At 35.6% G+C, this 25190-nt stretch overlaps 1 protein-coding gene across 1 annotated transcript in view; it reads right to left on the bottom strand.

Moving 5' to 3' along the window:
* LOC145269849 (uncharacterized) overlaps positions 1-25190 on the bottom strand; it is a 169739-nt gene that overhangs the window by 127647 nt on the left and 16902 nt on the right. The window contains exons 2-7 of the mRNA XM_080125576.1: positions 24573-24777; positions 14449-14707; positions 11103-11290; positions 7789-7864; positions 3466-3669; positions 1034-1145 (exon numbers count right to left, since the gene is read on the bottom strand). Of these exons, the coding sequence (XP_079981702.1) occupies positions 1034-1145; positions 3466-3669; positions 7789-7864; positions 11103-11290; positions 14449-14707; positions 24573-24767 (1034 nt within the window). The 5' untranslated portion in view covers positions 24768-24777. The remainder of the gene's footprint in view (positions 1-1033; positions 1146-3465; positions 3670-7788; positions 7865-11102; positions 11291-14448; positions 14708-24572; positions 24778-25190) is intronic.

Genomic DNA, 25190 nt, shown 5'->3' with positions numbered 1-25190 from the left:
ACCAAGAGTGAAGGTAAGTTGCGTAAGTGTCAAGACGGTGCGTATCTAGAATTTAACCCAATTAAAAAAAAGTGAATTTCAAAACGCGGCTACCTTCCCAACAAGATGTTATCGTTTCAGATCCGCTTGCAAAAACTTTTTTTTTTTTTGAGATCAAACAAAGAACATACAAAACTTAACACAAAAAACGAGTCTGATAGGTATTTTTTTTGTATATTTTTTTTTTTCGCATAATCGGGATGGGGAAGAATCAGCCAACATGATGTAAAAGAAAAAGTAAAACAAAAAAAAAAACTGGTTTGAAAAAAAAAAAAAAAAAAAAAAAAAAAATCTGGTAAGTATGTAGGATTGAACCCGGAACGTTGAGGCGAAAAACTTGATAACTTACCGCTCGTCCACAAAAGGAAAGTAATTAAAAGTAATTTCATTTTAACGTTTATAAACGCACAGGTGGCAGGTGAGTGACGAACTGAATCAGGCCAAAGAAAATTAAATTCCGCACTTATTTAAACTGCGGAGTAGTTCTTTTGGGTTTGTTTTTTTTTCCCCCCCAACGTGTTGGGGAAAACCAGCTCCCCTTTATTAGAGGAGTGTCCAAATGAAAGCAATTGTCAGGTATGACAGTTTTCCCCAATATTGACCAAACGTCGATTGCTTTCTGGACGCTCTTTAGTTTCACATCAGTATCACTTTTATACGAAAAAAGCCAAACCAACACGTGAGATGCCGAAATAGCAATAATTCTGTAAAAGTCGACGTAAAGAAATCTAGCCGCAGCACGCATTCGCAAATATTACGATCTACACAGTATATAAGAAGTTCTAAGCGATAGTAACCCCCCTGCCCCCGAGAAGCCCGTAAAAAAAAAAAAAAAAGCCTTTGTTGGACATACCAAAACTCGCGCACCCGTTTTGCCTTTTAGATATATATAGTTGACATCCAGCAGAAGCACAAACGTTTTGATAGCAATCCAAATTAAAAAATATTTTTTAATCTTCAGAAGAAAAGGGGTCTTTAAGGAAGACATTCATACCTTCGAGAAGAATTATGATTCAGTTTCGTGGATGCTTTGCGCAAATTTTTCTGCCCAATCGTCATCAATTTCAAGGCTTCTTCTGTTGATGATACGTTCACCTCCGTCAGTCCTGGGGGGGGAAAAAAAATGAAATAAAATTTTTTAAATTATTTAATATCATCAAATGACACATACAAAGCAGGAGCAAGACTATCTAGCTTTTAAGTGTTGGGTAATGGTGTTGGTGCCTAGTAAGTGCAGAGTGAGACGTCTTGATAAAGTTGCAGTAGTTAAGCCTACACATTTTACTCAACGGCCAGAGACAAAAGTTTCAAACAGAACATTTAAGCTCACTAATAAGTTATCACAAAACTGGTCAAACATTTTGGACAAGATTCTTACAAATGAAACGGAATCAGAAAACGAGTCTCATTGACGGAACTTATATAAATCGTGCTGATGAAAATCAAACGTGTAGCATCAGAACAGATTCTGCATTTTAAACCAAGACAAAAAGGTGAAGTGATGACCCCTTAAATTATTACCCCATTAGTCTCCGCAACAAAATATTTGAATCCATAATTTATCAAGCACTAGTTCACCATCTTACAGTTGGTAGCCTTCTGTCCGACCAACAATATGGATTTGAGCAAGACTGTTCTACTGCAGATAGCCTAAGTGTAATCTCTAAACATATCATGCACTGGATAAAGCAGGGGAAGGTAGGGCAGTAACCATATATATATATGTATAAAAAGGCTTTGACAGGGTATGGCACGAGGGTCATCTCAGAAAAATCAGATCGTATAGCGTTACTGGAGGAATACTTAACATAATTAAATCCCTCTATAAATATAAAAGCGAAAATGTATGTATGTGTGTTCGCTTTTTCTGTTTGTCTACAAAAGGCTTTTTTCAGAGAAGCTGTCAGTCGGTTCACAACTTTTTAAAACTTTTTATATCACATAAATCGTAATATCTCACAGTTAACAACGAAGCTCGCCTGTCTATTTAATTTGTTCGATTTCGGGAGGATAAATATTCAACATTTGTCGCTCGCCGCATGTGGGTCAGTCTTTTTCCTATAACATCTTGGGAAAATAAAAATAAAAAGCGTTCCGTAGTAAATGAATACTATCCCGCAGTCAAACTTGGCCTCATTAACTCATTAAAACGGGCACCTGCCAAATCCAACTCATTAAATACATTCAAACGTGTTTCCGTTAGCAATGGTTAACGTCACACGTTTTTTTTTTGGTTTTTTTTCACACTTTAATTTACAACTTTGCCTCAAGGGTTCGGGTTCGATCCTCATGCTTACTTTTTTTTTAACCCCCCCCCCCCCCCCGGAGTTTCCACACACACCTCCAAACACCCGGGCAACGCCGGGTACCCCTCGCTAGTCTTAAATAAGAGAAGAATCCAGGTTGTCCTCGACATTCGCACATCTAAACAACATGATATAAATGCGCGTGTACCTCAGGGGTCAATCCTTGGACTTTCATTATTTCTGTTATTCATTAATGCCCTCCCTGATAAAATTGTCTGAGATGGGTATATTTGAAGACGACACCACCCTTATAACAGGCACAAAGAGAAAACGAATAAACACAAATCCAAGGCAATGGAGGAACCATAGAGGATGACCTCCAATCTGTAGTGGAATGGGGACAGAAATGGATGGTAACTTTCAACGCTGCCAAGACTAAGCTTATTTCCTTTAATAATTACAAGAAACCTTCTCGAGCACCAATAGTCATGGCTAATAGGACATTACCTGAAAGTACTTCGTTCAAACTCCTTGGCTTAAATGTTCACAGGGAAAAGGAGTTGGAACAGATACATAGAGGACATTGGAAGGTGGGCTCCCTCTACCATGCTAGAAAGTTACTTATTCCTTAAAGTATCCCGTACCTCTACAAGGTACAATTTGCCCATGTATGGAGGATTGTAACATTTGGGCTGGACAGGATTCAAGAGTCGCCAAACTGTCTGAACTGTCATCTAAGCTTCAACCTCTGTCCCATCGATGAAATGTTGCATCCCTCTGTTTTACAAGTATTTTACTCGACATAAATGCCCCCAGACAAACAGCAAAATTCCACCCCTACGCAATGGAGATTCCCAGATGCCAGAAAGCCTTCTACTCTAAGTTTTTTCCCCCTAGAACAGCTAGACTTTGGAATTCTCTTCCGGGTGCCAGCTTCCTCAACTGTACTGACATGCAGAAGTTCAAGTGTAATATAAAAAGACATCTTGCTGCTCAACTCCCCACATAGTATCCCTGCAATTTATGTTCCCTACACCAAAGTGGCACTGTGCTTTGTTTGGGGTGAAAATGCAATAAAAAAATGTTGCAATGAATAGAGTACTTCGTAAAATTCAGTTTTAATGAGAAAAAAAAATACAAAAATGTAACAAAAAAAAAAAAAAAACTGGTTGAGACCAACCTCTAATATAAGGGTTGCCGTTCATATCCTCGCCCAATTTGAGCAATGTCCGCTTCTTCAGGTTGGGCTCTTCAAGCAAGTCAAATATTTGCTCGTTGTAAACCTCGGCAAAGCTGATCCATACCGAATACTTTATCTGATTTGTATATTGGGTTTCGTTCAAGTTGATTGCATGAAGCAGTTCCTCTTCGTTGATTTCAGATTCTGCACAAAAGAAAAGCAACATTTATTATTAGACAACACTTCAGTAGCGTTCGTATTCTACAAGAAAAATTGGGTGATATAACATTTTTTTTGCAGACTGTTACCCTCATCTTTATAGTTTTTGTTTCACCACGTTTCGACCAACTCTTCCTCTGGTCTTCTTCAGGTGATTAACCGTGACAGGATTTAAATTTTTTTTTTTTTTTTTTTTTTACAAGGTGGTCCCCACTTATCAAGATCCGGAAGCCACTCGGGGATAAGGGTTATTGCGTGTACAGTACGTTAGTATTGGAGATTTGATAAAGTGTCTTAAGGGGGCGGTTCATCAGGAATTTGTTTATGTTGGACTCGGAGACATCCAGGTTGTAGTCAGGTGGGAAACTTTGTTCATAGAATCTACGTCTTGGTTTTGGCACAGAAAAAGAGTGGGGAAAATTGACAGTGATTTCAGCAAAATGGGTGTTTTTCGTGAGGGGGGGGGATCAGGGATTGGAGCTCAGACGAGCACTTGCCATGGAAGTAACGATAAAACAAAGACAGGCTCACAACGTTTCTTCTGTGGAAGAGAGGTTGCAGGGAAGAGAAAAGGGCATCCCCCACTAAGCCACGAAGTCTATTACCGAGTCTTGTAACTGTATCCCAAGTAATTACAGCCTTTCGTAGTTGTCTCACGTTTTTTGGCCAACTAATCCTCTGGCCTGCTTTGGGTAAAATTGAAACCACTATCTTCAGACAATGCTCATCTGGAACCATAACGCCTCTATCCACTGCACCAAGAAGGGCAATCAAAGTCCAGTTTTGTGTTCTTATTTGGTCTTTCATTGTCAGGTATTATATTTTTTTATTCAAATGGAGTAAATAGTTTATTTGAAAACCTTGTCGAATGAAACTTCTTTACTCGTTTTGAAAACCAAGTAATATTATGTGTCCTTTGATTTATTATGCTACTTGTGGCTATGAGTTTCTTTATTTTTATATTTTATTCAATTATTTCTTTTTTTAAATAATTCTTAAGTCATTTTATCTTTCATTTTCATTTATTATATCTTACAAAAAAAAAAAAGGAAAAAAAAAGAAATATATTCAATATTAATTATTTCTGTAAAAATATTCTGTACTTCTACAGAATTGGGACAGTTTTGTAGACAAATGGAGTTTTCAGATAAAAAAAATGGTTTCAGCTGATGTTTTTTGTCAATTCTAATAAGTTACAATGGTAGCTTCCAAATTATTGAGTTGGAATTACCAGAATATTATTGAATTATTAAAAATCCTGTTAGGTGAAAAATTGCCATCTTTGTTTAATTTGAACGGAAAATTACCTCCCTGTTGAACTGTTTTACGATCGTTTTCATCAAATTCTATTTTTTTTTTTTTTTCTTTAATAAATAATTTTCTACCTTATCGATTTTCGTAATTTTTGGATATAATCATTTTAAAAATATGAAGAATACATAGTTATCACTGTTTTCGTGTGAAATTCAGTTTTAATTCCGAAATTCCGTCCCAGTAGTATAGAAGCGCCAAAAATTTATCTCTAAAACATTTATTGAAAAAAAAAAAAAATCAGCTTACGGATATTCTTACTTTAAAAAATTTTGTTTTTAACCTACATTTTTAGCGGAGGTTTTCAAATTAACAAACACCGTTTACTTTCAAGGATTTTCAAGACCAAAACTCATTTGGAAAAGAGTAATTATGTGATATTGGCGGGGGTGAGGGTGTTGAATATCGAAAGAGGAACTACTTCCCCTTCTCGCCAACTCATATTCATCTCAAACAAGGCACATGACATAAGAGACTTTTATTGTAGTCTAAATCATCGGGATTTAGCGACCATGCCAAAGTAGGGAGTTAACGAAAATATTTGTTCACATTACATTGAAACTATTGCTGTTTAGTACAGTCAGAGACTTCCAAAATCTAACAGATCGACAAAAGAAATTACAACAGTAATGGGCTCTCCTATATCAGACAAACCTCTACAGTAAAATCGTGAGATTTGGTTACTTGTCAAGTTAGATGGGACGAGTGCTAAGAGTTCAAAGCACATTCAATTGGAGAACTTATAACATAGGCACAGGGATGCAATTTTGCGGTGACGGGACAGAGGTTGGAGTATGGCCGATAGTGTGGAACATATTAGATTGGAGACTTTTTTGGACCCTGTCCAATAGGCGGAGACTAGCGGTTGATGCATTGGCCGATATATAACAAGAACATCCCATGCATCGGTTAATGGTATATTTGCAGAAATATAAAATACTCTCTGCTGCAAGTATTTTTCTAACATGGTAGATGAAGCCTAGCTTTCAGCAGCAGCCTTAGCAATGTCTTCTATTTGTTCTAATTCACGCTGCCTGAGAATGTTAAGCCGAAGAGTTTGAACGATGAATTTTCAGCTAGAGTATTATTGTTAGGGCAATGACAACAGAATATTCTTTTTATTGTTTTGACTCTCGAGTATATATCCAACACAGTTACACACAGTTAATCAACCGAGAACCACATCACTCTGCATAAAAGCATGTAAGATATCAACGAATATACACCCGAGAGTCAAAACAATGAAAAGAATATGCTGTTGTCCTAGGCCTAGTTATTATCCATGGCAATCAGTGGTTGGAAACATTCTTTTTAATTGTTAAAGGAAAGGAGCTTTGTCTTAGTAGCATTAAATGTTATCAACCATTTATGTCTATTCAATTACAGACTGGAGATAATTTTCTAACATGTCAAACATTGTCTTGGATCCGTGTACATTTTTTTTTTCCTTATGTTATAGAACATATCAGCAAATATACCCATCTCCGACCAGATTTTATCAGGAATGTAGTTTATGAATATCAGGAACAATGAAGGTCTAAGGATCAATCTTTGAGATACACCCAAAATTAGTTGAATGTTTAGACAACTACCTTGACTAAAAATAAATCTTACTTGGGAATCAAGAGATGAAGATATCAAAATGACACTGGCTTAGATTTTCTTTACATTGGTTGCATCTTACCAGTTCTGCTTTCAGACTGTTTGCTTTGTTATTCAATGATTTTGAATCGTTTTTAGTTCGTATTTACAATCCCCCGATCCATTTATATTTGGCCGACCAACAGCGATTAAATAGTTTTCCCAACAATAATGTTCATTTTATTTTGAATCTCACTTCAGAATCATCTCTAAACTATGTGGAAAACATCGGGTAGTTTTGTGATAAAGGGATGTAACTTTTCTACTGACAATACTGGTAAATAATACAAAGCAATTTCACAAGAATTTTGATTTTTTTTTGCTAATATTTTAAAAATGTTCTAATATATATAATTATATAACTGGACCTTGCTTGTCTTCCATGATCTGGCAATTTCCATCTTAAAAAAAAAAAAAAAAAAAAAAAAAAAAAAAAGAGATAGGTGAATGTGTGTGTGCGCGTGTCTAAGTATGTGGCTGAAAGGCTAAGGAATGAAAGTAGAGAGTTGTATGTTAGTTTCAATTCTAGCTGATGGTACCCAAGTCTTTACTTTTTATCACATTATATATTAGATTCAATATAATAATTGATAGAAAATTGTCTATTATAATAATAAATGGAGACACAAGAAACACTCGTCTAGCTGTAAACACTATCAATAATTTCCCCCACTCTTTATCTGTGCCTAAACCTAAACGTAGATTCCATGAACAAAGCTTCTTTCTTAGAACTGCACGCCTGTGGAATTGTCTTCCGTTTTCCTGCTTTCCGGCTGACTACAATATGGTTTTGTTCAAGTCTAAAGTAAATAAGTTCTTGATGAGCCGTTCCATATAAGTTATTAAATTTACCAAATTTTCATTACTAATGATTACTATATTGACCAACTTCTACTGTACACTTTTTAACCCTTATCCTTGAGTGGCCTCTGGGCCTTGATAATGTGGTGATGCCTTTGTAAAAAAAAAAAAAAATAAATAAATAAAAAAAAAATAAATACAGTTTGCATAAATTAAAATCATATTAAAGCGTATCTTATGACCGGGCAATGCCGAGTGGCCTGCTAGTATCATTTTAATATTAGAAAATTAAAAATAGTATATTGGTATCTCCGATATTACACAGCCATGCCAAATTTTAAAGTTTCTTACCTTGACTTCTTTCCGTTAATTCCAAAGGACCGGATTCTCTTCCACTGTCTGCTAAAAGACTTGTAGTGTCAAAGTCCTATTAAAAAGAAAATAAAATATTTTAATTTTTGGATTCCTTTCTTTTCCTCAAAACCATACAATGTTTTGTAATTGTCTGTATTTTTGAGATGAGGTGTTTTCATTTATTGAGATTGTCGGACTGACTTCCTCATCTTGGTTGTTATAGTCACAACGTTTCGGCCGTTTTGCATCGAACTGGGGAACCGTTTGTTAGTCTCAAACCCAACCCTTTATTATTATTATTACGGGGGTACCGTGTTCGAACTCCAGCTAGGCTCTGGGACATAGTTGCTGATTCTGTTTTGAATGTTACTTTTCACTGCCTTCGTTCAGGATTGAACTCAGCACCTTTGGGTAACTAAACTTTGATACGTCTATAATACCACTTGGCCATATGTCACTAGGACAATTCTTATTTGGTTTTTGTTAATGTTAAACCTATGTTGTTATTCAAGTTTTTCTCAGAGTTGTCCAAATTGCATTCAGCTCTACGCTTGGTTTGCTCAGTAGGTTGTTATGTCCAAACATATGAACTGTTTCTTTAAGTTTTCTCACTTTCCGGTGAGTCTCTTTATTATTTTTACTTCATCCCCTCTCCATCCAGACATGGTTGGCTATACTCGATTTTTCCATCTCCCCTTTAGTTACCGCTTTTTGGTGTTCTTCCACCCTTACTTTGAGGGGGCGGCATGTTTCACTCTTGTAAACCTTTCTGCAGCTGCATGGGATGGAGTATATGCAGTTCTTGGTCATGTTCTCAATGCGGGACTTCACTCATACCAGGTGTCGTCTGAGTGTTGACTCGCTCTTGAATACCGTCCTGATGTTGTAGGGGGCACATATTCTCTGAATCTTTTCAGAGATGCCTCGTACGTATGATACGCAGACCGTTGGTGGTTTTTGGGTTTAATTCTCCTATATATTAACACGTCTGGTGGATAGTATGCTATCAGGGTAGTTATGACGGAGGGTATTCTTCAACCTGACCATTTCTTGGTGGTATGTAATGGTGTCGCTACTTATTGTCTCTGCTCGATGTTGTAGGCAGCGTGCAATTCCATGTTTGATACTGTATGGGTGATGGGAGTTGAAGTTAAGGTATTGTCCGGTGAAGCAACTATGTCCCAGAGCCTAGCTGGAGTCCGAACACGGTACCCCCGTAATAATAATAAAGGGTTGAGTTCGGAGTTTTGATTTACCTCCAAACACCTGGGCAACGCCGGGTACCCCCCGCTAGTCTATATATATAAAAGGAGGGGGTTATGATCGCTTAGAACTATTTATATACCCCCTAGATAATAATATCTAGGATTTGGGAACGCGGGTCGCCTCTAGATTTATTTACGTCGACTTTTATGAGATTCGCGCTATTTCGCTCTGTCGCCTGTTTGTCCTGCTTTTTAGTTTAAATAAAGTGAAACTAAATTCAAACGGTGTCTTCAACATCGCACCGGGGAAACGTCCAGAAACAATCATGATCAATGTGGGGCCAAACTCCTTATATCAGACAGTTGCCATTCAATCTGGACAATGGGGAGCTGGTTTTCCCCTCCCCAACATCTTAGGGAAACAACCAGCCGAAGTTGGGTAAACAAAAGCTAAGTCCGCTACTTCTATTTGACCTCATTAATCAGGTCAAATAGAAGTAGCAGAGCTAACTTTTGTGTCAATTCTGTTTTTAATACTTAAATAAATTCAAACGTGTTTCCGTTGTATGTCACGGTGGCCCAGTGGTTAACGTCGCACATTTTTTTTTTTTTTCACACTTTAATTTCCAACTTTGCCTCAAGGGTTCGGGTTCGATCCTCATACTCACCTACCAAAACCTTTTTTTTTTTTTTTTTTTTTAAAATTTTACCCCCCCCCCCCCAAGTTTTGATTTACCCAAAACCACACACACCTCCAAACACCCGGGCAACGCCGGGTACCCCCGCTAGTATATATATATATATATATATATATATATATATATATAAAAAAAGACAAAAGCTGTATTTGTATTTTTCAGACTGTTTCCATCTCAAGTTACCGTCATGTTTGGCTCAAGGTAATTTCCAACATTCTTAAGGCGTATCTTGTCGAACTCTGGCCTATTTGTCGAACTTGGAAATTTAAATGGAATTTTAAACAGAACTCTTTATTCAATTTAAGGGGAGGAGGGGGATGGGTAAGATGTTTTCATTCCGTCAGCCACAACTGGGCAGACGTCCTAAGTAATTCGAAATTGTATTTTGAGTGTTGCTTCCAATCTCCAGAATAATGTAATTTACAATTGAATACACCATGGGTCGTTGCAAACACAATCGCAATTTACTTAGGACTTTCTACCCAACTATGGCTGATGGAATAAGAAGATGCTACCCTCGTGGATTAAATCAAGTGTTTCGTTTGAAATTCTGTGCACCTACCCAGTACCCAGAATCCAGTGTGATACACCGGAAGAAGATTAGAGGTTACATCAACCAAAACAAGAACAGTAGTAGTAAAAAAAAAAAAAAAAAAAAATATGTGAATAATTAATCGTCATCTAAAAAATTTCAAAACAATGGTTGGAGGCTTGTTTACATTAGTGATCTTTTCAAGCAACGCATTTCAGGTAAAAACATTGTCTTATTCTGTTTTTTTTACATGGTGGTCACCACTTATCAAGGCCCAGAAGCCACTCAGGGATAAGGGTTATTGCAAGTACAGTACGTTGGTGTGGAGATTTAATGAAGTGTTTACTTAAGAGGGCGGTTCATTAGGAATTTGTTAACGTTGGACTTGAAGACATCCAAGTTGTAGTCAGGTGGGAAGCAGGCAGACGAAACAGAGTTCCACAGGCATGCAGTTCTAAGAAAGAAGCTTTGTTCATGGAATCTACGTTTTGATTTAGGCACAGATAAAGAGTGAGGAAAATTTTTCACAGTGGATTCAGCTTATGTAAATTCCAAAAGTTACGAAATAAAAAATATCCAACAGAAAAAATTACAAATAAAAATAAAATTTATTGAATTATTGAGTCTTGTGTGACCAAAAACAAGGGAGATAACCCTCGACTTAGATTGGCGTGATTTAAGGATCCGCCATCTATAAACACGCTATCTAGGAAGGTAATTGTGGCTGCATTTTTATTTAAAATACTTCCATAATAGCACATTTACTGAATCATTTCTTGTAATTTTTAGAATTTAGACTAATTTCGCCATGGATTCCTTTGGAATGACAACTAATGTTTTCACCTGAAATGTTTTTCTTTTTTAGATTTTACTTACATCAATGGAGGCAAGGCGTAGGATGTGATCCTTCTTGCTTCGTTCTTCACGTTCAGATTTTGGCGATAACTTGACAACATCGACAAACATTTTCGGCTTCAGATCTAAACCGGGCCATTGTTTGCCATTCATATGAGTAAATATCGTCTCAAGAGTCCGCGGCAGTAAACCAGGATTTTGTGGATCACCTGGGACAAAGAACAAAAAATAATTATGAATATTAAAAGCTTTAAGTTATTCCAATGGATTGCATCAGAATCCATTAGTTATTAGGACTATGACAACAGCATATTCTTTTCATTATTTTCACTCTCAAGTATATATCTGACACAGTTAATCAGCTGAGAACCACATCACTCTACATAAAAGCATATAAGATATCAACGGCTACACACTCGAGAGTCAAAACAATGAAAAGAATATGCTGTTGTCATAGCCCTAGTAATTATCCCAAGGCAGTCATTTTTGAAACACTTGTCAAAAGTCGTACGTTTTTATTTTGTATCCAAAGTAGTAAGAGTTTAGGGTTTATGATGCATGTACAAAGATGTAATATTCCAAAAATCACATAAATCAAGTAGTCTTATTTTTGGCTAAGAAAAATCAAATTTTGTGAGTAAGCAAAAAGGGACCATCGTTGTAAAAAAGGCAGATAACTCCACAATTTACACTTGTGAGATCAGCTTTGTAATGCTACCAATTTCACATTAATTGCTTAGTCTTTAAAAGTGATTTTCTGGATATACGCCAGAAGCAGAAACGCATAATTCCTGGCAAAAGTGCCTTGAGAAAACACTGCTAGTTTTAAATGGTATCACTCCCGTGTTCATAGCTTTTAACTTTTTGAGTTTAAAAAAAAAAAAAGTTTTACTTTCGGACCAATCGTCATCAATTCAAGTGCATGTATGCACATATATCCATGCATAAAAATCTAGTACATAAAAGTCACTGTATGTGCGTGTGAGAGTTCTTTCCTTATAGGTTCTGAAATGGCTGAGCCTGCCTTTAGCAAGGCTAACAACGCTAATTTATATTTCTGGCAGTGTTCTTAGAAATGTTTTGTACAGAAATTCATCTGACAAGTATTGAGGAAAAAAAAAAAAAAAATCAGATCCTAAAAATAGTCTTTCTTTCTTATAGATAAAAAAGTAGTTTCACAGGGGGAATATTTTACATTACACCGGCCAAGGAAGATAAAATTTCAAATCATTTCTTGAACAAAAAAAAAAAAAAAAAAAAAAAAAAAAAAAAAAAATTTATTATAATCTGGAGATATAGCTCAGTGGTAAAGCATTCAATTACAGATAGAATGGTTCCCGGTTCTAGCCCGGGAGTACCTCACAATTTTATTTTAATTTTTGTTTGCATATTATAAAACTAAACATTAATCAGAAGTGACTTTTCCAGAGCATTTATCATCAAGCTGACATGATATTGTAAACAGACAGAATTTGATGAATGACATTTTTATTTTTTTTTTTATTTTGCTTGCAAATTAATCCACCAGGCAAATTATTCCTCGTAATACAATATTTAATAGAGTATTGTACGACTGGGCAACGCTGGGCATCTAACTAGTACATTTTAAGCATTTTCACTTTGGACACTAAAATATAAATATGGTCGCTACACCTACCTTTCAAGTCTATAACCCTGGTTTCTCAAACAATTTCTATTACATTCTCCAGGCTCATTAACCCACTACCTTTTTTTTTAACTAGTGCCATCTCATCCTTCGTATCTTACATATTTTTTTTTTTATTACATTTTCACCCCATACAAGGCACATTGCCACTTTGGTGTAGGGGGCTACTAACAGGGGCAACAACTACTGGGGTACTATGTAGAGATTTGGGCAGCAAGATGTTGGTTCATGTTGCACTTGAACTTCTGAACGTCAGTACAGTTGGGGAAGCAGGGACCTGGAATGGAATTCCAAAGTCTAGCGGTTCTGGGGAAGAAACTACTGGAGTAGAAAGATCTTTTACATCTAGGGATGTCTACAATATGGGGGTGGGATTTTGCAGCCTGTCGGGTCTGTCGAGGGTGTTCACTTCGTGGGGGCACAAGTGCTTGCAGTTCGTCAGAGCATTCACCATTATAATACTTGTAGAACAGGCAGAGGGATGCAACGTTTCGTCGATGGCACAAAGGCTGAAACTTAGATGCCAGTTCAGGGCCTATCAGATTTGTGACTCTCTTTTGAACCCTGTCAAGGAGCGAGAGACTAGTAGCCGATGCACCAGCCCAAATATGACAGCAATACTCCATACATGGGCGAATGGTTTCCTTATAGAGGTACAGGATACTTTCGGGTGTTAGTAGTTTTCTAGCATGGTAGAGAACCCACCTTCCTTGCAGCAGCCCTGGCAATGCCCCCGATGTAATTGTTCCAACTTATATGGCCAGTAACTAAATAATCTGAAATAGGGATTCAATTTCTCAACCTGGAAAGGGGGGGGGGGTAGTCTCCTGCACATGTGAAATTTAACATGGAAGAATACCTCATTTCCAGGTGTATTTTAGGTCAGACAGCCGATATCTTTAAACAGCCTGATCTGGAAGCAGCTTTGTTTTAACCTGGAGTTGTAATTTTATTTAGCCGGGGAAATTCTTGTTGCAGCACGGATTGAAATTGCACAATTGACACTGCAACTGAACAATCACAGCCGGTGCAGTAAATATAAACGGCTGTTATCATAATAGCGTGAAAAAAAAAAAAAAAAAAAAAAAAGGTTTTAATTTACGGCACAACCGTTTTTGGATTATTTTTAATGCTAAATCCAGTCATTTTGGTCAAAGTTTTTACGTTTCAATTTCTTTATTAATTTTGGGACGATTCCAATATTTTTTCTGATACTAAAGCAATTAGTTCTCTATTAAATTCACAATTCTTCTTATTTATAAATTTATAAGTAATTAACCATAAAGTTATTTTACACAATCACCGTAAAAACATGTTAAATGTAAAAATAAACTTGTGAGGAATGATCAATCAACTTTAGTTTCACTGGTTGTTTAAAATCAATTTATAATCATTATTTTGTCATCACCTGCAGTGGAAGATTTTTCTTTAAACAAAATCAAAAACAATTAAAAGAATCATTTTTGGCATTAATAAACAGGCACAAATTTTTCTGATTCAAATACTTTCAAAAGTTCCGATTTTTCAAATTCCCGATTAATCGTTTATCCTTCGGGGCCCGTGGTACGCATTACACAACAGACCCCTTTTTGGTATCCCATTACACAACAAGTGCACCTGAAATCTGTTGATTTAAAATAAGTTTTTATTTTTTAAAAAATAAACAAGCACTGAAAATTTAACGACCTAACAACGGCTTACCTTGAACTGTGTAAGTTTTTCCAGCATTTGTGACACCATACGCATAGACAAGACAGTTTTGTCCCGCCAGGAAATCTTCGACCAAACTCTTGAGAGTGCCGTTGTAGAACTCCAATTGGGTAGTAGACTCTCGGAAAACCTTAGAGAATTTAAATTTATGGATGCCTTTGGTTTTAGCGTGCACGTTACTCTTGAAGGTGTTGGAGTCTTTCGGAGCGACTGCAGTTACGCAATAATCATCTTCAATCGACAAACAACTCTGAAAAAAAAGGTAGAAGAGTAAAAAATATTGGTCATCAAGCAAAAAATCTATACTATGCTGGGGCTATTCAGAATTCATAACCATAAAATCACCAACAGTAAACCATTTCATTTAATATAAATAGGAAAATGGACCATTGCTGATCGTAGAGTGAGAAAGAGTATGGCAAGCTAGCAGATGTAGAAACTTAGAAGACTCATGTAGACTATGTTCGAATGAGAAATTAGTTATCCTAAAATATTTTAAACTGCAAGAGTGAATTACAATAAAACTCAAACACATGCACATAAACAATAAAAACACACAAAACATAAATACACGATTATAAAATAAAATATAAGTGAAAAAAAATTCAGATTAAAACCAGGTCATTTCCTAAAACAATAAAAAGAGAAACCCATCCGTCAAAAAGAACAAGAAACAGGTGAATTAGGTCAAATAAACCGTTGCGCATTAGCTATGATAAGAATCTGATTGGTTGACTAGCAAACTGAGTACCACAGGAACAGAAAAACATGAAGCAACATAGACCCCATGCAATAGCCTGACAAATCTGCACAACAAAAATTCTGTAGCTTAATTGTCACAAACGGAGTTTCCCACTTAACATTTATTTTTCACTTTACATTTTTTTTTTTTTTTTTTAAAGATGTTCACATGTAATTGTCTAAGATAGATATATTTTTTTTTATTTGGTTACTAGAAAGTAATTTGCGATGATAAAGTTTCCAAGTCAATTAAACCTAAGAAAAAAAAAAAGAAAAAAAAAGAAAATCTTTTTAAAGGAGTCACTATTTGATAAACGAACCAAAAAGTCAACTTTCACATCGTCAATTTATTTGTCCATTCAAACATTTTTTTAAACAATTTGTTTTAGTTGGAATTTAATCATTGCTTTTCCTGATAACAGAATTTTTATAACATTTAAAAACATTTTCAATCTATTTTCAACTTTTTAAATTCGTTTTGGAATGTAAATGAAGTGTTTCGACTAACTTAGCCGAGTTGTTTATAATAGAGTTGCTGCTGCTGCTATAATATTACAACGAAAACCATCAACGGACCAGTAAAATTCACCAAAATGGAAACAACTTCTTTCAGATAACAGAACTCTAGAGACAAACTTATCTTTGATATTTGACAACTATTTTCGTTTACTAGCCAAATAGAAAAGTTACTAGACAAACCCACATGATTTTTGGAATATGAAATCTTCGTTCTGTGACAAATACGTACATCATATAGATTTTTTGGTGTTTGTCTATAATTGAGCCGAAAAAAAATTTTTTACAAGAAAAATCAGAAAAAAATCTGTAATGTACGTATTTGTCACTGCATGAAGATGTCATATTCCAAAAATTACGTAAAATCAATTTTTAAATTTTTTTTTTTATTATTTTTAAAATCAAATATCACATGTTTTAGCGAAGAATTGCTTCATGCCATCTTGTTCGAGACTGATACGCTACTAACGACACCTGTCGGAAATATAGGATCAACAAGGGCAGACAATCGACTTTATTTTTTTTTTTATTCTAAAATACAAAATTGTCAAATTTTTTTTTTTTTTTTTTTTTTTTAAGAAAATCAAAAAAAATCCAGGTCGATTTACGCCATTTTTGGAATATGACATTTCCATGCAGCGACAAGTACATTATAAAGATATTTTTCTGATTTTTCTCGTAAAAAATTTTTTCGGGCCAATTATAGACAAGCACTAATTTTTCTGTATTTTTGTTAAATAAGTGTAATCCTAATTATGCAACAAATTTTATGTTAAGATTTGAAATTATAATCGTTCAAATTTCTTCAGATGTTATTTTAAAAACAAACTTTGTTAAAAAAAATAAAGTATATATTGTTCTATTAAGCCTATTTTTATTTAAATAATTTTACTTGGCTCATTTTATAAAAAAAAAGAAAAAAGTTGACATTTTTCCCTCAGTTGTGAGCTTTAGAACATTGTCGGTAAAAAAAAAAAAAAAAAATTAAATACGAATCACCAAAAGATGAGAATTAATTATTTCTTGTCAACACTTCGAGAAAAAAAAAAAAAAAAGAAAAAAAAAAAAGAAAACTACAAATGCAACGATTTCACTTGAAATAAGATAATTAAAAATACTACTAGGAAAAGATAAAATCACGCACAATGATGAGTTCAATAAAACAGGTAAGACGATCGATTTATTTAACAGTTAGGATACTAAGTATATTCTTTACAAGGTACTCACCGTGCGTAAGTGTTCTCAAAGGAATGAGAGTTTTTTTTTTTCTTTTTTGCATCTCTCCATGATGGTTACATTGTTGGTTCCCAGAAGCTGCCTGGTACCCTGACCGTGTGCAATTGTCAGTGTTTACTTAGTAGAAATATTTTGATAACAAAAAGGAATGTTTGAATAACAGAAATACTGTTAGCGAAGCAAATTAGATATCTATAAGAGTAGCGAGGGGTACCCGGCGTTGCCCGGGTGTTTGGAGGTGTGTGTGGAAACTCCTGGGGTGGAGGGGTTAAAAAAAAAAAGAAAAAAAAAAATGTTTTGGTAGGTAAGTATGAGGATCGAACCCGAACCGTTAAGGCAAAGTTGCAAATTAAAGTGTGAAAAAAAAAAAAAAAAAAAAAAAAAAAAAAAAAACCGTGCGACGTTAACCATTGCCCCACCGCGAGATGCTAATGGAAACACGTTTGGATTTATTTAATTACTTGGATTTGGCAGGTGCCCGTTTTAATGAGGTCAAGTTTGACTGTGGGATTTTTATTTTCCCCAAGATGTTATAGGAAAAAGACTAACCCATATGCGGCCAGCGACAAATGTTGAATATTTATCTTCACGAAATCGAGCAAATTAAATAGACAGGCGAGCTTCGTTGTTAACTGTGAGATATTACGATTTATATGTGATATAAAAAGTTGTGAAGCAACCGACCGCTTCTCTGAAAAAAACCTTTTGTAGACATACAGAAAAAGCGAACACACATACAAACATACATTTTCGCTTTTATATTTATAAATAAAAGCGAAAATGTGTGTGCATTTTTTCGTATGTCCACCAAAGGCTTTTTTTTTGGGGGGGGGGGGTCACTGTTTCTTAGAACTTTTTATGTACAGTCTAGATTATAATATGTCCGATTTACAAAACGAGGTCATCTGTATTTTTTATTATGTTACAAAATTTGCTGTGATTTCATTTTCTCTACTACTATGGCGTGATGTTTGACCCAGAAAACCACACGTTGTCAATCGTTTTTTGAACCTGTTTTTTGAACGTTTAATTTAATTAAACAGTTCCTCACTTCTCTGCCCGTGGTAAGTCATCAAGCTATTCACCTCAAGACTTCGAGTTCGAGCCTACATCCTTTCCACTACATTTTTTTTTTCTTTCACCTGAGCAACGCAAGGCACTCCTGCTAGTCTATAATATAAATCTCACCCGTCTGTTTAAATGTATGTATGTATGTATGTTTGTATGTCTCACAAAAGCTTTCGACAGAGGCGACGGATTTTTACAAGATCGGTATCATTTTGAAGCTCGACCCTTCGGATGCCAAATATCAAAAAATTGGCCAAAAACATGAACTGTCACCCTCAACTAAACACTTTTCTACAGGAAGGGGTCGCTTTTTTTCACCAATAATCTTTAAAGTCGTCGCCTCTTTTCGATTGTCTAGCCTTAATTTAAACCTACGTCACTTTCGGTTTGGCGATGGGCGCAATAGCTAACGAGTCACTTTTTTTTTCACTTTCTTTTCCCCCCTTCAAGGTACAGGTTCGAGCCTGCCTGCCTACTACAATTTTTTTTTTTTTTTTGTTCAACACACTTACAAACAGTCGGGCAACACTGGGCACCCAGGTTAGTTCAGAATAAAATATCTTAAACACTCATAACACATCTGTTGTATCATTTTCATATCATTTCTCCCCATGCAATGCATGTCCTCAATCCTCATTTCCATACGTCATCATTAGGGTTATGACAACAGAATATTCTCCTCATGGTTTTGACTCTGGAGTATATATCCGACACAGTCAATCAACCGAAAATCATATCACTATATAAAAAGATATCAACGGATACACACTAGAGTCAAAACAATGAAAAGAATATGCCGGTGTCCTAGCGGGCAACCCCGCTAGTCTAGGCAAAATATCCACGAAAGCTTTTTGCATTGGGATTCTCGCGGCAGATTCCACAAGAAGTTTTTGTATACTTCCCAGATCGTAATATCTCGCATTTGCAAATGGACATCGTCTATCTTTTTTTGATCAAGTTAAACAAAATTCCCACTGTACCTTTGTCTCCGATATTTGTTTATACGAAAAAGACGAACAAAGCAAAACTATTTGAACGCAACCGCCTGGCCTTCGGGCCGGGTAATATCTGTTCTGTAATTGGTCCGTCGGGTTTATGTAGGGAAAACCCTTCATACCGGAACAATTACTATTTATTTAAATACTGCCAGAGTGCCCCATTTATGGAGGAGCTGGTTGTTGCAATATTTTGGTTCTATAATGGGGGTATGATCCCACACAGTCGGACGATTCTATTTATAAACGATGCTGCTAAGAACTGATGAATCAAATTAATTCACGTTCTGCTACCAACCAATCAGAAACCAGAATTGCTTCATAAATATTAAACCTTTTCTGGAGCAATTTCACATGTTCTTTTCCCGGGTTTCGACACGGTAAGAATATTTTGTTCTGTGGAACTGTCTACGACAAACAAATCACCTCCCAGGACTTGTGTGTAACAGCGAACCATCTGAAACTGTTCTGAAAGTCAAAATGGCTTACACTTCTAGAGGTTATGGGCCCAGCATGCGTCTTTATTTCGATGGATCCAAATCAAAATTCGAATTGTGGCAAGTTAAATTTCTGGGATATCTACGAATCCAAAAGCTACACAAAGTACTACAAACACAACCTGAAAACAGAAACGCCCCAGACTTCATTGGAAAGAACGCAACTGTCTTTGTGGAATTAATACAGTGTTTAGATGACCGAAGTCTATCACTGGTAATGAGAGAAGCCCTGGACGACGGCTGCAAAGCATTAAACATATTGAGAGAGCATTATTTATCGAAAGGAAAACCCAAAATTATTTCTTTATACACTGAACTGACCTCTCTAAAACGAATGGAAGCCGAAACTATTACTGATTATATTATAAGAACCGAGACAACTGCAAATTCTTTAAAAATGTCTGGTGAAGTTATAAGTGACAGTGTTAATTTCCATGGTCCTTAAGGGATTACCAAGTGATTTCAAGCCATTTACCACCGTGATAACCCAGAAAGAAAAACCCATGACTTTTAGCCAATTCAAAGTAACACTCAGAAGTTACGAAGAAACTGAAAAAATGACAAAAAAAAAACAAATCCACAAGTATCATGAAATTTAAAAATACACACATAAAAACACCAAAATCGAATTATACCCATGACAGGAATAAAAAACGCAACTTTGCCAAAAGCAAGTTTTTTCCTAAGAAAAGTACAAAAATTATTTGCTATAATTGTGGACGACCTAATCACAAGAGTTTCCAATGTAGATACAGGACTCAAAATGGCGACTGCATTAAAAATGTAGAGAGCTCTGTTAGCGAACATACATTTTTATTTTCGTGTACATTTGATGCTACAACAAACAATTTTCTTGTCGATTGTGGGGCCACGGCACATGTGATTACAAAGGAATCTGATTTTATCAATTTTGACCCCAACTTTAAGCCACAAAATCATTTTGTAGAACTAGCTGACGGGAGTCGAGTCAATGATATCGTTTTGAAAAGAGGCAATGCGAAAATCTCGCTAAAAACAATAAAGGTGAACTGTGTTTCTGTATTCTAGAAAATGCTCTTCTAATACCAAAATTTAAACAAAATATATTTTCTGTACAAGCTGCCATAAAACAAGGTACAAATATAAACTTTAGCCCCAATAAATCAAAACTGGTATACCCGAATGGAACTGTATTCGACATTAAAGAAAATGGAAGACTATATTATTTAAATAGCGTAGTCCCATCAAAAACCGCCTGCCATGATCTACAGACATGGCATAAAATTCTTGGACACTGCAATATTCCTGATATCAAAAGTTGCCGACTGTAGTTGATGGAATGCGAATACAAACATCAAAAACATTCAACTGCGACGTCTGTACGCAAGGGAAAATGACAAACTATCAAAACAAGATACCAGACAAAAAGACCAAAAAAATCCTATCAATGGTGCATTGTGACTTGAACGGTCCCGTAGAACCAATGGCCAGAGAACATTATAGATATGTGTTGAATTTTGTAGATGACCATTTAGGTTTAATAATGGTTTACTTTTTAAAAAACAAATCTGATACCCTGCTAGCAACTAAGAAATATCTAACCGACATGGCCCCCTACGGTGAAATCAAGTGTATTCGCTCTGACACTGGTACGGAATTCACCAATAAAGACTTTGAACTTTTACTAATTAACCATCATATCAGGCATGAAATATCAGCTCCTAGATTGCCACACCAAAACGGGACTGCTGAACGTGAGTGGCGGACACTTTTTGAAATGGCAAGATGCCTACTCATTGAATCAAAACTCCCTAAAAACCTCTGGACGTATGCACTTATGGCGGCAGCTTATATACGCAACAGGTGCTTTAACAAAACACTATCTAAAACTCCATATGAATCTTTCTGCGGTAAAAAACCAAATTTAAGCAGAATGCATATATTTGGTTCAACTTGCTTCGCATATATAGAGAAAAAGAGTAAATTGAATATTAAAGCCGACAGAGGTATATTTCTTGGATACGATAAAAACAGTCCAGCCAATTTAATATTTTTTCCCGAAAAAAATAAAATAAAAAGAATCTGGTGTGTAAAATTCACAGACACGTTTAATTTTATAGACGAAAACCCGTTATATGAAGAGGATGAAATTATATTACCTCAAATAATTAGAACAAACGAAAACAATAAAAATGACGGAGACGAGTGTCCATGATGATGATGATGATGATGATGATGATAAAGTCGAAAGATATCCCAAAAGAAATAGAAGACGACCCGATTTTTTTGTGGTCGACAATATAAAAGATTATCAAATCGACTATTGCTATTCAATGGAAAATGCGCCAAAAAGCTTCAACGAAGCAATTAATTCAGAACATTGTGATGAATGGAAAATTGCCATGAAAAAAAGAAATAGATGCCTTAACCGAAAATGATACCTATACGATAGTGCCTCTCCCAAAAGATGAACATGTTATTTCTACAAGATGGGTCTTTACAAAAAAGACTACAGCATCAGGCGTAGAACAGTACAAAGCAAGATTTGTTGCTAAGGGGTGCTCTCAGATTTACTGTAAAGAATACTTTTCTACGTTTTCACCGACCACAAACCTAACGACAATCAGAATTTTACTGCAAGTCGCATCGCAATATGACCTAAACATCCATCAAATGGATGTAAAAAATGCTTATTTGAATGCCCCAATAGACTGTGAAATTTATATTACCCCTCCAGAGGGATTCATAATGAAAAATAAAAATAGCGTGTGGCGACTTAACAAGTCATTATATGGTCTAAAGCAGAGTGCTCAGTGTTGGAACACAGTATTTCATGATTATATTATTAAACAACAGTTTAGACAATGCGCTGTAGACCCCTGTTTATATACCCAACATAAAGACGATAAACTACTGATTTTGGTTTTGTGGGTCAATATTTTAATCGCATCAAATTGTGACATAATGTTAACTGATGTTAACAAATTAAGTAAAAGATTCAAAATGACCGATCTTGGCAAAATATCCTGGTTTCTGGGGATAGAATTTACTCAAAGCAAAGGACGTGTTATGATGACTCAATCGAGATACATCGACAAAACCTATTAAAATTTGGAATGGGAAAGTGCAAGAAACGCTCTACACCGGTCGAAAATGATATTAATAAAAATATACATACAGAATCTGAAATAAATGACACACAATATCGCGAAATTATAGGTAGTCGTATATATTTAATGACTGCAACCAGGCCCGACATATGCTATACAGTAACAAAACTGTCACAAAAATTATCACGACCGACAATGAAGGATTTAAACAGAGCTAAACAAGTCCTACGTTATTTAAAAGGAACTAAAGAACAGAAGTTAGTATTTAGAAAATCAAGAAATCCCCTAAAATTAGGTTTTTCGGATTCAGACTGGGCAAACGACGAAGATCGCAAGAGTGTATCTGGATATTGTTTCAGACTCTCAGAAAATGGGGCTATTATTTCATGGAAATCTAAAAAGCAACAGATTGTATCTCTCTCTACGTGTGAAGCAAAATTTATCGCGCTCACACACACGACCCAGGAAGCACTCTACCTTAAAAATATCCTGAAGACTATTTTAGAGCCAGAATTGATTACAAGCCTCATAGTAATTAATTGTGATAATCAAGCCAGTATAGTCTTAGCACAGAACACGATAATCAACCAAAGATCTAAGCATATAGATATAAAATACCATTTCATAAAAAATGAGATAAAAAAGGAATCCATTATTTTGAATTACATATCAGAACAAAATATCGCTGATGTATTTACGAAACCGGTGACAAGGATAAAGCTACGTTTTTTCTCAAAACTTGTTGGTGAATTTGACTGAATAATTTTTTTTTTCTTTCACTGCCCTGTATGTATATAGATTTCTATATATTAAAAATACAGACCAGCGAAGTTCCACTTATGAGAAGGCTCTTACTTTTTTGCATGAATATCAGCGGAAAACCCTAGGGGTAATGCTCAGAGTATATAGATTTCTATATATCAACAAAAAAAAAAAAAAAGTCCTGGACAAGACGTTAAACTGTATCCATTTTATTTGTATTAACACTTTAACCTACTAATGCGTAACTAATACTTTTGCTTAAAAAAAAAAAAAAAAAAATCTTTGTAATTTTCCTTTTTGACATTTGAACACAATTAAAAATGGCGTCTTTAAATGCTAAAATTCTAAGATCCAAATGATTTCTAATTTTTGTTATGTCTAAGTGAATATAAAAATATATATTTATTTTTGAGAACAAACACAAGGGACTTCCCCATTATAAAAAATAGGGAGGATGTTGCAATATTTTGGAGCTATAATGGGGTATGATCCCACACAGTCGGACGATTCTATTTATAAACGATGCTGCTAAGAACTGACGAATCAAATTAATTCACGTTCTGCTACCAACCAATCAGAAACCAGAATTGCTTCATAAATATTAAACCTTTTCTGGAGCAATTTCACATGTTCTTTTCCCGGGTTTCGACACGGTAAGAATATTTTGTTCTGTGGAACTGTCTACTACAAACAAGTCACCTCCCAGGAGTTGTGTGTAACAGTGAACCATCTGAAACTCAAAATGGCTTAGACATTAAAAACGAACTCATGTCTAATTTGCTTTCGTGGGAGATTTAAAAACAACGCCATTTCTGTAAAGACTATATTAAATATATTTGTTTTCACGTCGGTTTCTATTTAACCCATAGTTGGGACCCTAACAGGTACTACCACTCCGGGTCAGAGTGGACCTGGGAGCAATGGTAATTAATGGGTGGCTCCACACTCCCCAAAGCCCACAAGCTGGGGCTTCACCACTGGATATAGTTTAAGGTCATATCCAGGACCCCCATTGAGGGACTTTTACCCTCTGCAGGGGGGCAGTCGCGTATTCTAATGCCCCCAATGGCATTAGAATACGCGACTGCCCCACCGACAGGGCCAGAAACATCTTGAAAACAACTAAAAGATGAGGATAATAATCCAAATAAAAAAAAAAGTATAAAAGAAAATTTAATCTCCAAAATGATTCCAAAAAAAATTAAACTTACCTGTTTATTCCCCGCTAATTCTTCTGATGTGAAAGGCCGGACTCTGAGGTAGACTTTCAGCCGTTCAAATTTGTCAGGAAATCCCGCATTCTCAGCTGCAAATTCGTGAGCCAATTTTTTACGAAGACCCCCAAACATGGTCGACTGATCCGCCGTTTCATCTTCAGGTACAAACTCCTGCGTCGTCCTGAACATCTTTGTGCGACTGAGATGGAGCAGAAACAAAAAACAAAATAAAAAAATTTTTGATATAAAAATAGAAACAAAAAAGGATTATATTTTAAATACAGTAAAACCCTGCGATACAGTGGCCCTAGGATACATTTTTTTTTTTTACAGTGTGGAATACAATGTCTTTCCGGCCCCTATCACGGTATTTGCCCAGCCTTACGGTGTGTTATTTATGCCCTTTGATTACATGTGTATTATATACGCTACTGTATTTTGTTACTAATTTTTAATGTTGTATCTCAGGGTATTATTAGCATTACAAGCGTATGCTATATTTTTGTGGACATCGGCAATATTACATACCTAATGTGTTTCAACAAGTCATATCTTTTTTATTTGTGGGTCAATTTTTAAAAGAATTATATTGATAAAAAGAGAATGAAATAG

This window comes from Euprymna scolopes, chromosome 45 (genome assembly GCF_053919585.1).
Source record: "Euprymna scolopes isolate OS-2025 chromosome 45, ASM5391958v1, whole genome shotgun sequence".
NCBI lineage: Eukaryota > Metazoa > Mollusca > Cephalopoda > Sepiida > Sepiolidae > Euprymna > Euprymna scolopes.
Note: the sequence above shows the minus strand (reverse complement) of the source record. Positions and strands in the feature narration are given on the sequence as shown.